The sequence below is a fragment of the Neoarius graeffei genome, chromosome 14, assembly GCF_027579695.1.
Source record: "Neoarius graeffei isolate fNeoGra1 chromosome 14, fNeoGra1.pri, whole genome shotgun sequence".
NCBI lineage: Eukaryota > Metazoa > Chordata > Actinopteri > Siluriformes > Ariidae > Neoarius > Neoarius graeffei.
The window spans coordinates 45,983,657-45,996,824 of NC_083582.1; the positions used below are offsets into that span (position 1 = coordinate 45,983,657).

At 37.2% G+C, this 13,168-nt stretch overlaps 1 protein-coding gene across 1 annotated transcript in view; it reads right to left on the reverse strand.

Annotated features, from left to right (window-relative positions):
- The window catches only part of LOC132898294 (E3 ubiquitin-protein ligase rnf213-alpha-like), a 75,680-nt gene that overhangs the window by 25,560 nt on the left and 36,952 nt on the right, over positions 1-13,168 (reverse strand). The window contains exons 15-30 of the mRNA XM_060939804.1: positions 12,924-13,046; positions 12,642-12,831; positions 12,374-12,547; positions 12,093-12,245; positions 9,038-9,669; positions 8,726-8,885; positions 8,141-8,358; positions 7,598-7,735; positions 7,200-7,361; positions 5,830-7,072; positions 5,528-5,712; positions 5,283-5,438; positions 1,512-5,105; positions 1,259-1,389; positions 1,036-1,131; positions 817-938 (exon numbers count right to left, since the gene is read on the reverse strand). Coding sequence (XP_060795787.1) covers positions 817-938; positions 1,036-1,131; positions 1,259-1,389; positions 1,512-5,105; positions 5,283-5,438; positions 5,528-5,712; positions 5,830-7,072; positions 7,200-7,361; positions 7,598-7,735; positions 8,141-8,358; positions 8,726-8,885; positions 9,038-9,669; positions 12,093-12,245; positions 12,374-12,547; positions 12,642-12,831; positions 12,924-13,046 — 7,477 coding nt within the window. The remainder of the gene's footprint in view (positions 1-816; positions 939-1,035; positions 1,132-1,258; positions 1,390-1,511; positions 5,106-5,282; positions 5,439-5,527; positions 5,713-5,829; positions 7,073-7,199; positions 7,362-7,597; positions 7,736-8,140; positions 8,359-8,725; positions 8,886-9,037; positions 9,670-12,092; positions 12,246-12,373; positions 12,548-12,641; positions 12,832-12,923; positions 13,047-13,168) is intronic.

Genomic DNA, 13,168 nt, shown 5'->3' on the forward strand with positions numbered 1-13,168 from the left:
TTTTTATTTATCAAATTTGCAAAAATAAATGCTCTGTTTCTCAAAAGCCAGTGAATGTGGATAGAATAAAACAGTTATTCCACTCAATTTCGTCATACATGGCTTATAACCAAATTGGCATTACATGCCTCGTCGGCTATCAGCTCATGTACGACTCGATTTTATGGAATAGCTGTTAAATAGCTGCTATAGTGTAAGTGATAACAGGCTCTAACTGAACAACATCATTCATTAATTAATAAAACAATGCAATCTCTGGCAAATTGCTGTGGTGCAAGAGAAATTAAACACCTCAGCATGTGTTGTTATAAGAAAATAATCAGCTTCTGGGAGGGCCACATCACATCACCCTATCACTGATAATTTTCCTAAAACAGCAAGTACCATTGTGACTTCTTTATTTTTATCATGTTCTAGCCCTTCCTCAGAGCTCAGTTTGAGCCCACAGACCTGCTGTTGACTGAATATTTTGATCATTGGTCTATTCGTACTGAGGTGTTTAAAAATCTAGCAACGCTGTTCCACCTGATACACTTGTACTATCATAACAACCATAAAACCTCTACTACTAGGTCAATGTCACTGCTGTGCTGAGAAAAGTCCACCACCCTTATAACTTCTGGTTAGCAGTGGTCCTGTAATGGCCTCTTTCCAGTGATAGAGAGAGGAAGGTTTGCATAGTAACAGATTAAAGTCAGACTCCACTGAAAAATGGCTTGATATGCCCAATGAGGTTATAATGTGAATAATGTGACCATTGAGTGAATGTTTCAACATGCACATTTCATATTAAAATTTAAGCAAAAATAAATTAACCTCCTTGAAAGCCAGTGTAGAAGGTTCCACCATCCATTCTTGGTAGTTTGATGACGAAATACACAAATACCCTACATTCATCGACATGTTTTGATCGGATGATTTCATTCATGGAGGAGTACCTGCATGGAAATCCAGTAGGTTTTTTTTTTTAATTCAACATTTTAATCACTCTACGATGAGTACTGATTAGCATACGTCAAGAAATGTCCCACGCACCTGGCAGATGCAAGAAGATTAGCACTTGATGAATTCTCCCCAAAATCCATTTGAACTATAAGGATCTTATCAGCACACTGTGTGTCTAGGAACTGCCTGAAATGATATTTCACAAACAAATTAAAGAACAAAAGCAACTTTTTTCCTCTGTATATATGATCATAGTGAATAAGCTTATCAATAGTGGGTGGATAAGAGAAATTACTGAGGGGTAATTTTATACCTTATTTTTTTGAGGAAGGAAAATTCTGTCTCAAACTGTTGCAATGACAAGTGACCAATGTTGTAAATCCCTGTTTTTTGCTTAAGTTGCTTAATATCTGCAACTGTCAACAACCTTGAAAAAGTTGTAACCTTCACAAAGCACATATAAAACAATAGTGAATATTCTACAGTAAAAACCATTTAAGAATAAAATGAAATATTTTATATGAAATACAGGAATTTTACATGAAATACAGGGAAAAAAATCCTACCTCTGTAAAGATGTAATGGTTCCGATGGCCCTTTGGGATATGAGAGGCAATGAATTCTACCAGACAGTGGTGTTTCTGTTCCTTAAAATATGTATTGAACAGTTGCTCTGTCTCTACATCTGGCAAATCAGTATACTCCAATCGTACCACAGAATCTGGGGTGGCACAATTTAATAAGACATGCTTGGCTTCCTTTAACAGTTTGTCTTGGATGTCTTCATCCTCAATGTCATCTCTCATTTTCTCCACTACTTGCAGTATCACAGAGGAACAAGTATCTGAATGATAACCAATGAAAACTTCTTGTGGCAAGTACTTGTGTGAACTCGAATGCTGATTTTTTGAAGTCACAAAATGTTGGACCCAGCTCTGCAGTTGTTTGACAGTTTCTTTCTGAGCATTCCTTAGGACACCATTGATGTCAAGGTAGTGCTTTTCAAGTCTGTTAATTAGTGGAATTGGGAATTGTTCGTAGACCACATCTTTCTCCTCAATGACAATAAGCCGGAAGTTTTCGTGCACTCTGCACTTCACACGGTGTGTCCCAAGACCAAGATCAACATATTTTTGACCACCCAGGGAAACGTAGTACTGGTTTAATGCATCATACAGGCTTTCATAAAGATTTTGAAGGTTTAAAAGCACAACAGTCTGGCCAGTTTCCATGCAGATCTTCACACGGTTGATATTCTTGCAGACCTGTGTGTACTCCTGATCTTTAGGAAAACTTGACCCAAAGATGACCTCTGGAAGATTGTTATCCATGAAGATATTTTGCTGAAGAATTTGAAGGCCTGCAAAGTTCTTGGTTAGTATAAGAAGGTAGCGACAGTCCTCATTCTGAGCTTTGCCTGTGATGTTTTGCCTTACCAAATTGATAGTACTGAGGTCATTGAGGCAAGGTTTTATGTGAAGTGTTTTGGCAAAGATTTTCAGAGCATCCACATTATCCAAGCCACTGAAATTTCTCAACACTGCATGAACAATCTGTTCTGAAGAAGGATTAGAGTCTCTGGAAACACCATATAGCATCTTGATTAAGCTATAGTAATCACGTAAGCCAAAAAATCCTTTGTCTTGTGCACTGCAGATTTGCATGTAGGCAACTGCCAAAGGCTTGAAAAGATGCTTGATGTTTTCCAAGACCACTGGTTGCAAAGAACAAATTCCTGTGGCTGTTTCAATGAGTTCGTTCTGATCTGGGTCGCCTCGGGAGACAAAGATTCCCCTATTCATTTTGGCTGGGTCCAAAGCCCAGTTTGAGATGCCAATAAACCCAACCTTTTTATGGGGTAATGGATCATCGTCAATGCAACCTTCTTCCAGTAAGGGGTGAAGGGTTTTTAGAGGCATTTTTGGGGAGTCTTCAGCTAGGCCTATCTCATCTAGCACAACAACAGAAACATACTCTTCTAGATTTTTCCCCTCTTGAAAACGAGCACACTGTTTAAATGTGTTAATGATTCCCTCTGCAGTTGAGTGAGGACTGCACTGATAGGATGTTAGGTGAATTTGCTTCAGTTTCCTGTACAGTTCAGAATGTGCAGCTTGGCCTTGCATTGCATCTGCCACTAAGGTCTTTGACAGGGACTTTGAGCTCCCAGGCTTACCAACTAAGAATAGTGGAATTCGCAGCTCAATGCACACCACCATCATGAACACATTTTCTTTCAATGCCTTATTTTTAGCAATTGTACCACCTAGGGGTACATCATGTAGAAGAAGATCCTGTATTTGAGAGATTTCTTGCATTACTTTTTTGTATTTGTTATATCTTGGGAAAAATCTGCAGAGTTTTACCCAAAATTCCTTTTTCTTTTCCAAGCATGCATGATAGCACACTGTCACTGCCATCAGCAGAGCCCACTCAACAGGATCTTTGTCATCTAAAGAGCTTGCTTCGTCCACAACACTCTTTGATTGTTTTTGCTTCTTGTTCTTCAAGAACTCTTCCAAATCTTCAAAAAACATTTTGTATTTGGAATAGAACCACTTAAACACTTGCATGCAACGTTCAACATCTCTTAAACTGACAAAGCTACATTCATCTTTTCTCTTCCTCATGTAGCACTGTGATGCAGATAGGACATCAGTCATCATCTTGATATTGTCCTTGCTGACTGAATTGTTTTCAACCACACTTTTAACAATTTGTTGAATGTACATTTTTTCTGTGTTATCATCAAGCTGCCCAAAGTCCCACACTAATGGAACCATACTTGGAGGCAATGCATGAACTCTGTACACCAGTTGACGGAGAGGAATAGAGCCCAGTTTATCCTGTGTTTGATTAGCTTTCATGCTGTATCCCAAACCTGCTCCTTCCAACCTTTCAATCATCTCATCTGAGTGTTTTCTGTAAGGATTGCAAGCAGCAATAACCTGTAGACCAGTTTTGGGTTTAAGTTTATGCCCTTGCACAGAATTGTCACAAAGCACTTCCTTCAGGCAACTGATTGCTTCAGTTGTATTGGCTTCATCAAAGAAAATTACTGAATCAAGGTCATGGTTCTCTTTATTCAAGGATGCAATGGACTCAGCTTCTTGTACTTTGGCATAAATTATATCAGGAGTTGTGCCACCATGAACCTTTACCAATTTCATATTGTCCACTGGGTTTCCACTTCTTTGCAGCTCACACATGAATTTGATAAGTCTTGTCTTCCCACAACCAGTTTCACCCATGAGAATGACAGGAATGCCACATCTGAACCTCATGTGAATTGCCATCATCTTCAGTATATTGTCCATAGTGAGCTGGTAGGTCTCATCAGGATCCGATGGCCATTTAACCCCAAGAACACTGCACAAATGCTCAATCTTTTCACCTCTTGGTAAGTCATCAAAACTAATGTTGAAAGGGACCTTGTTATGCTGGAGACCATTATAGAGCTGCTTTGTCATGATGTTCTTCCTTATGACTCTGTTTGTTGATGGATCCAAGGCATCAACACCATTCTTATCATTTAACCTGAGGTGGAAACCAATGAAGGTCATGGACTCATGATCGTCGTTGAAAAAGATGTACGGATGGGGCTCTGACTCCCATCTCTTCCTGATGCGAAATGGAGCCAGATCTTCTTCATTAGCATCCATTAGGTCAACCTGTTGTCTTCCAAGACTTTGATCCGAAATGTTTAATGATGGGGTAGCAAAGTCTTTGGCCATTAAAATCATGAAGTCAACCACAAATTTTCTGAAACCTCTCAAAGTGTCTCCAACAATGTCCATGTTGCAGAAAATAGATGTCTCACAATCTTGTAACTGAAGGTTAAGGAACCATGTAAAGTTCCTCACCTCTGCCCATGATGGATCAACAATTCCACAGTAGAAAAACAACATCTGAAGACATTCTGTATGAGAACCTTCAACTCCACTGAAGGTGAAGTTGTCAAGGTCAACCCCCTCATGAAAGCGCTTCAAATACTGATAAGGCCTTTGATAAGCTTCACTTCTGAAATACTCATCATCCATAAGTGGATCTTCAATCTCAAAGCTAGGATCATCTGCTACTCTCATTTCCAGTTCCAAAACTTCTTTAGGTGGTCTGCATTGCACTTTGGGGAAAACTTCAGTGAAAGTTGTGTTTGAATCCTGTGAATGAAAATATCTTAATATCCTATAAGCTCTCCTATTTCAAAACAAAGCACTGCTTTATATATATATATATATATATATATATATATATATATATATATATATATATATATATATATATATATATATATGTATGAAGTAATATGTATATTACTGAGGAAAAAAAACACTTACTGTTCTTGCAACAGATCTTGGGGATTCAGTGGAGTGTTGTAACATCTCAAAGGCATACAAGTGCTGGCTGCTGCGTTTCCACATACGTCCTTCAGTGTCCATTAGATAGCCAAGAACTAACAGTTTAAATAAAAACTCATCTAATCCTTTTTGCACCTAAAAAAACCCCCACAGCAATTAATACAAATGTACATTTAAATATATTACAACAGTGCTTGCTGAGTTTCATGTAACTAAATTCTTACCACAGGTGCAACATCAAAATGAAAGATCACAAGCCCATTCTGGTTTGGTGTATACAGCAGTGAATGAAGGATACCACTTTCATCAATTATGGGCTCAGTTAAGCGAATGCACTTCAGACACGTAGTTCCAGGCCTTTCAGATGCCTCAAGCTTTTCATAAAGCCTCTGAACATACAAGGATTTTCCTGAAATAATCAGAAACATTTTTGATGCATTTTTTAAATAAATTAAACTAATTTAACTAATTATGAAGCAAAATATTTCCATTTTTCAATTTTCCAAAAAGGTTTTCCATTACTCACCGACTCCTGCTCGCTTTGATGACACAATTCCAACAGATTGTCTGTCTTTGAATACAGCAGCAGCACTAGCCTGTTCTGCTGGCGCTGCATTGTGTCTATGGAGATATGTTTGGAGTCTCTCTAAGGATTCTCTTGGAATTATGTGCAGCTTGAAATGACTAAATGCTGAGGGGATGTAAGCATGTTCTTGATCCAAGCTGCAAATAATCACAAGTTTGTAATCCTTTCTTGATCCAGAATGAAATTTGTGAAACAACTGCTCCACAGCATAACTGACTTCATAACTCAAGAGCTCAGCATACAACAGGGTGTAGATCTTCTCACTGATATTTCCAGTGGTGAGGCAGCGCCTTAGAAAAAGTTCAACATGCTCACATGGAGTGGTTGAACTGCACAAAAGGACTTCATCATATGATGGCAGTGGTGCGTATTCGCTGGCAGCGTAAACACTGAGACAAGTCGCCAGGATTTCTTCTTTGGGGCAAACTATGAGATTGGGACGACCCAGCATCAGCCCCTTAGGCAACTCTCGCCTAATTTCATTCGGTTCTTCATTTGGATGTAAAGGCATGAACTCTTCTTGGTCATCATCTTCATAATCCCACTTCAAGGTATTGTTCAGCCTCTCAAGGAGTTTCCCTAAACCTGAGATATGCAGTGTATCTGGTAGAAAGGTCTTCATGTCTGTGATATACTTATCCCAAATGAAGTCCAATGTACCTAACCCCAAATCTTTGTCTGAGATATCTTGTACACTTATACTTAAGCTTTCCTCAGGTATAAAAGAATCTGAATCTTGAAACACAAGTTTCCATGTTTTCCACACATTAAATGTAGAAGACTTGGGGTTGATGAAAGACAGCATCATCAATACACACTCATCTAAGTCTTCATTTAAATGTTTCAAAGACAGCTGTTCACAAAGATAGACAATTTGCTCTGCAGTGTAATAATTCAGATAGTAGTTCTCAGATCTCTGTTTTTCCATGAACTTCTTCCAGTCACTGAGGTACCTTTCCATTTTCTTGCAAAGTTTTGGTAGTTGTTCAACAACATTACCATCGATTGCTATTTTTTCAAGAATGCTACTCAAATTAAAGTCAATAATGATTCCGTGGTTGGGGAAATCATCAGAATTTAAGGCACAACAGTTGATTTTCACTTCCCACTGCCTGACTAAAGGGCTTCCAGCAGAAAGAAGATCAAGAAATATCCCAGCGAGTCTCTGAACATGGTCAAAAACCTTAGGGAAAAAAAAAGTTTTATGGCACCAGAATCAACCAACAAGCAGCTTCTAGGTTTATCAAATGTCTGGCAAAGGCAAACTTATTCTACCTCAGATTTATTTATTTATTTACTTACTTACTTACCTCAGTAAAATGTTCAACCTCATGGTTGTGCTCCACCTTCCCAGACATAAGCATGAGTTTGTTTTGGAGATCTCTAACATCTTCTAAAGAATAACAGCGAACCTCCTTTTCTTCTCCATGTCCCTCAGGAACATGAAGTTTAAGAGCAGTTTCCATGTTGAGCTGTTGCAAAATGAGTCATTTTTTTAACTGTACCTCTTAATGTAAATTTTATATATATATATATATATATATATATATATATATATATATATATATATATATATATATATATATATATATATATATAAGTGAACAGTGCATTTTATCAAACACTTTCCTAAAAGAATAAAATGCAGCCTCATTAAAAAATTAAATGCAAATTCATATTCACAAAGTAACATAAAAGTAATATAAACCTTTTGTTGGTTTTGGGCAGTGATGTAATACACTCCTCTTTCATTTATGGCTGTGGCAAAAGAGAGGGAAGACAATTCCACTGAGCCATGACTCTCTTTCACTGACTTTAGCCAATCCAAGTGTCGAGCAGTGTCTCTCTATTTACATATCGTAGATAAAATGCATAAATTTCTATGAATCCAAGCATGCATTATATGATCAACAATACTATCAATTTTAGCCATGGTAACTACTGACCTATAATCAAACAAATATGTGACTTTAGCCTTTTATTATATTTACTAACTTTACAGTATCATGATTGTTAACTGATTATTAAATTTTGAATTTTAAAAAATAATTTAAATTTTTCACATATATTCAGTAGCATGCAAGTGACACATTTATTAGCTCAAAAAGTCAGATTAAGCTTACAAATCCAAAAAGGTATTGAAATACTATATACATAGGTAGAGCACATATTTCCAATTACCATAACCTGTAAAAATTGAGAACTTTCTTTACAAAAATTTTCTGGTATAAAACTGCCATATTGTGCATACCAGCTTTTTTACAATGTTGTTGTCACTTTCCAGGGCTTTCCACAGTTTTTGCAGGGCTGTCTTAAAAGCATTAAAATCAGAATCAGTGTTTAGCCCATAAAGCAGGGAAGAGTATCCTTGCACAACATCATGGAAACAGGCCACTCGATCAACATCCATAGCATTCTCTCCAGCAGAGATTGTTGCAAGATCAACAAAGACCTTAAGCTGACTGATATCTGTGAATATCAGAGTTATAAAAATTAGCAAGAACTTTATCAAAATGGAAACAAATACAAATCCCAGCTTAGATATCTGAGTTCAGATGTAGAAGGTTCACTTGCTGAACAGAAACCTTGAGACATTAAAGTAGAAATCTAGTTTAAGTCTTCGACAATAAAAAGGAAACCTAAGTTCATATGTTTTTGGTCATAATCTCCTACATCATAAATCAGGGCTCAAACAACATATTCAATTTTGAGAATATAAATATAAATAAAATGACAGTCTGTCAGTTCTATCTGTTATGGTACAGTACAATGCAGTACAGTCTGTTAATACTAACCCAATTATATTTACAGGTTAAATCCCAGGTGAAGAACTTACCTGGCAAGGCCTCTTTGACCCACTTAACAAAGATTTTTCTATGGCTGAGCTCCTGAAGACACTGTCTGCGACCCTCTGTTATGTCTGCCAGTACTGCTTTGGCACTTATTAATTTATCATCAATACGATCTAAGCTTGCCTCCATGGAGTCAGCTTTACTCTGAAAAAGTCAATATTTTAGTAATTACATCTTGCTCCTGTATATTTAAATGTAAATTTGTTAAGAGTATTTATCTAGTGTTCAGCATAAAGGTTCTTTCTTAAATTATGATTATATTTTGTATTAATAATAGATGTGCTTTGAAAACTCACAACATCAAGCAGGCTGTTTAGTACGCTGAAGTTTCCCTCACGGCATAGTGCTTCCTTGACCTCCATGATTACTTGTGCTGATTCTGCTGCTAAGTGCAGGTCATGGTATTGTTGGATTTGATGGATTCTATCCTTAATCCAGCGTTTATTATCTTTAGGATTTATTTTGCACATGATTTCCAGATCTTTTCTCAGATCATCATATTTGCCCTTATAGACCTGAAAGACACTATCAACCATTTGGAATGTGATAGAACCATTCTTCAAACTGGTGTAAATCCTTTCGTATTGATTGTTGCAAGGCTCAAATATTTTTTCATGGATGAACTCCAGGGTACATGGCTCCATATCTCTGACTGGCTCTGTTTCATCACCATCATCATCATCATCATTTTGCTCAGTGTATGAGAGTGTTTTGGCTTGGTTCTCCCAGCACACAGAAAATATGTAGCTGTCTTTCAAAGAATGCACTCGCTTTGCCATCTTTCTAGTGCGATCACACAGGTTGAAATATGTGACCAGTCCGGTCACTTCTGAAGAACTTTCATCAAGCTGATGAACTTCCATGAATTCATCCAGGCACATCTGCTCCACATTAACTGTGTGTTTCTTTTCAAGATCCTCAGTATCAACTGTGAATTATTGAAGACTTTGTTACAAATTCCCACAGGAAAAAAAAAATCACATGCCTTCAAGCTATTAATATAATTTATTATTATTATTATTATTATTATTATTATTATTATTATTAAATCAGCATGTGCAATTCAGTCAAGCAGGCATGCAGGACAGGGAAGTTGTATGCAACACAAAGTAATGTTTCAAACATGAAACAAATGAATTACACATTTTTTTATATCACAGTCTTGTTGAATGCTGAAATTTGATTGGACAGATGATGGTGATTAATTTTGTATAAAAGCAGGACTGGACAACAGTTCTGTCTGCAAGGTTTCTATTAAGGCTTTCCTTCTAATTAATGATAGCTTCTATAGTTGCTTACAGAAGTAACTACAGAATAGTTGAATAGCTGAATAGTACAGTACTTATTCAAGGAGTTGTATGGCAGATGCTGCACATAAATGAAATTTTGGAAGGAGTCTTCAGTGTCAGCACATTGTAACAGTCAGGGGAAAAGCAGTAACATTAAGTTTTCTGTAACAGCAATGTCATCAGGACAGAGTGCTTTGTGGTTTCTTGGTAGTATGACAACCTCCATTACTTGTCTTATTCTCTTTTTTTTTTTAAAGGAAAAGTAAAAAAAGAGAGGCTGTCAAGGGAACAAGTGTAAACAATAACAGGAAATAACTTGTTTCATGGATGATTCTGTCACAAACAGAGCCTCATTAAACTGCACCTTAGCCATTACTTCGCCCCAATTCTACTAGTAATTCTACTAGTCATCTGTGGCTCATGAAGAACTCTGAGTGAAGGATTACATAAACATGCCAGTGACATGTGTGTAGGAACTTTCAAGTTGTAATCCATGACATCTTGATTAACTGGTGTACAAAAATGAGGTGACACAAAGTCCAAATTCCTTTAGTCATCCATCAACATGAGAAAGATAAGGGAACACACAAACCAAATGAGGGAGAAGTGTGTTGACCTCCATAAGTCAGCAAATGGTTATATAAAATAGCTACTCGCCTGAAAATGTCCATGTCTACTTTTAGGGCAATAATAAAACTAGAATGGCACTCGGTAGAGTGCATACCGGGTACCTCCATCAAGCCACATGTTATCAAAATCAAGTCACTTGAACCTAGGATAATACTAAAGCTGTAAACCAAATTTCATCAAAATCTGTTCACTACTTTTTGAGTTACACTGGGAAAAGATGAAAAAATAAATCCTGGATCCACATACATATCCAGATTTGCATCAAAATCTAATCAATTGTTCCTTTGCCCATGGTTCACCTTTAATCAAAATTTCATCAAAATCTATTCACTATTTTTTGAGTTACGTTGGGAAAAGTGAAGCAAGCAAACAAACAGAGGCAAAAACATATAAACTTCCTCCAATAAAGTTGGCAGAGGTAAAAATGGACATCAACTGGAACTGTTACAAACTTGCCTGGAAGATGACGCAAGTTTATATTTCCCCCACGTACAGTGAGAAGGATGGTAAGAGAAGCAAAAAAAAAAAATCCACAAGGATCACATTTTGGAATTACAAGAAAATGTAAAAGCTTAGCATTTCCAAGTCTCCAAAACTAGCATCAGACGCCACCTCCATGCCAACAAATTATTTTGAAGGTATGCCAGAAAAAAAAGCCTTTTCTGTCAGTTAACCACAAACGTAAGCACCTGGAGTTTGCAAAATGCTACTACAACTTTGTTCTGTGATATTTGGGGGCTGTTTTTCCTTCAAAGGCCCAGGAAACCTTGTTAGGGTACATGGCATCATGGAATCCATGAAAGACTAGGATATTTAAATCAAAATCTGGCTGCCTCTGCCAGGAAACTAAAACTGGGTCGTCACTGGATCTTCCAGCAGGACGATGATCCACAGCATATGTCCAAATCAACACAAAAATGGTTTGCTGACCATAGAATCAAGCTTCTGCCATGGCCATCTCAGTCCCCTGACCTGAACCCCATTGAAAACCTGTGGGGTGAGCTGAAGAGGAGAGTGTACAAGAGAGGGCCAAGGACTCTAAATGATCTGGAGAGACTGTGTAAAGAGGAACGGTCTCAGATGCCCTGCTCTGTATCTCCAACCTTATAAAATGTTATAGGAGAGACTCAGTGCTGTTCTATTGGAAAAGGGAGGTTGTACAAAGTATTAAATGCAGGGGTGCCAATAATGGTGGCATATGTGTTTTTGTTCAAAATAATTTTTTCTTGTGAGGGATTTGTTTTTCTCAGAATAAATGTATTTCAATTAAAGATTGGATTTTTCTCATTTTTTCAGTGTGTGATGAAGCGACTTCACCAAAAGGTGGACTTTTTCTAACCCTTTTTACTAATCTTTACAAGGGCTGCCAATAACTGCGAATAGTTCTCTATGCTCTGGAATTACATATAATATAAATAAATAAGTAAAATACCTTTGATGTGGTTTTGGAGTTTGTGGCACACACACAGTAAGCATGCAATTAACTTTTTTTCATGGTAGATGTCGTCAACTTCTTCCTTCCTTTTTCTAAGCAGAGTTTTCATAGCTCCGTTGCCTTTGCATCGACCATCTTCACACAAAGCATCTGTGTGTATCAAGATTTCAATACAATAAAGCCTTTCACTAAGATCTTGGAATTTACATTAAAGTGATATAACATGCATGTATTCTATAAAACTGAATAATTCTTGTCTGGCAGGTTTGCATGATTACCAATCTGTAGAAGATCAGTGAACACATCGTCTCTCTCCAGGATCTGATTCAGGATCTTTATTGTAATGTCTCCTTGGATAAATTTTTGTGCGACACTGCTGAATGCAGAGCCTGCCATGGCCATTAGCTCCTTGGCTTCATCTGAGAGTTGATCAATGAGTTTCCCATTTGCACCTGAGGGAAAACTCAATTTTAAATGCTGAACAAAACACAAACAAATAAGAGTTTAACCAGCAAAGTAGCAGCATGCATCATTGTAAATTCACACCTTGTAGCTGAAAGATTTTGCTTGCAGTAGGCCATGTTAATAGATGTCGTACTACCAGCTCCTCTCCTTCTTGATACTTTCCATCTTCAGTCTTTGGCCAAGCTTTGAGTACAATTGCAGATACCAAGTTTCCAAATTTACTTAAGTCATGGCTTTTGAGTTTATCAAATAAACTCTTCTCAGATCCATGCTGATTTATGAAAACAAGAATGGCATTAAGTTCATATATTTGTATAGAGAAATGATTTCCTTAACTTTTAAAGAAATGGATATCATCAATACCTCACACACGGAGGTGACAGCCTCTAATGCACAGTTTTCAAATGAGGGAGATAATAAAGGAAACTTGGAGTTCACATCCTCTACTTTGTTGCAGTAGATTTCAATCTGATGAAGTGGCCTTTCCTAATGACAATAAAATAGCATGGTGCATGTATAAACCTGTGGCACAGTGGATTCAGCTTTTCTGCATGTATTTTGCAAATATTAAATTAAACACCACAAAAAAAAAACCCACTAAATAATGT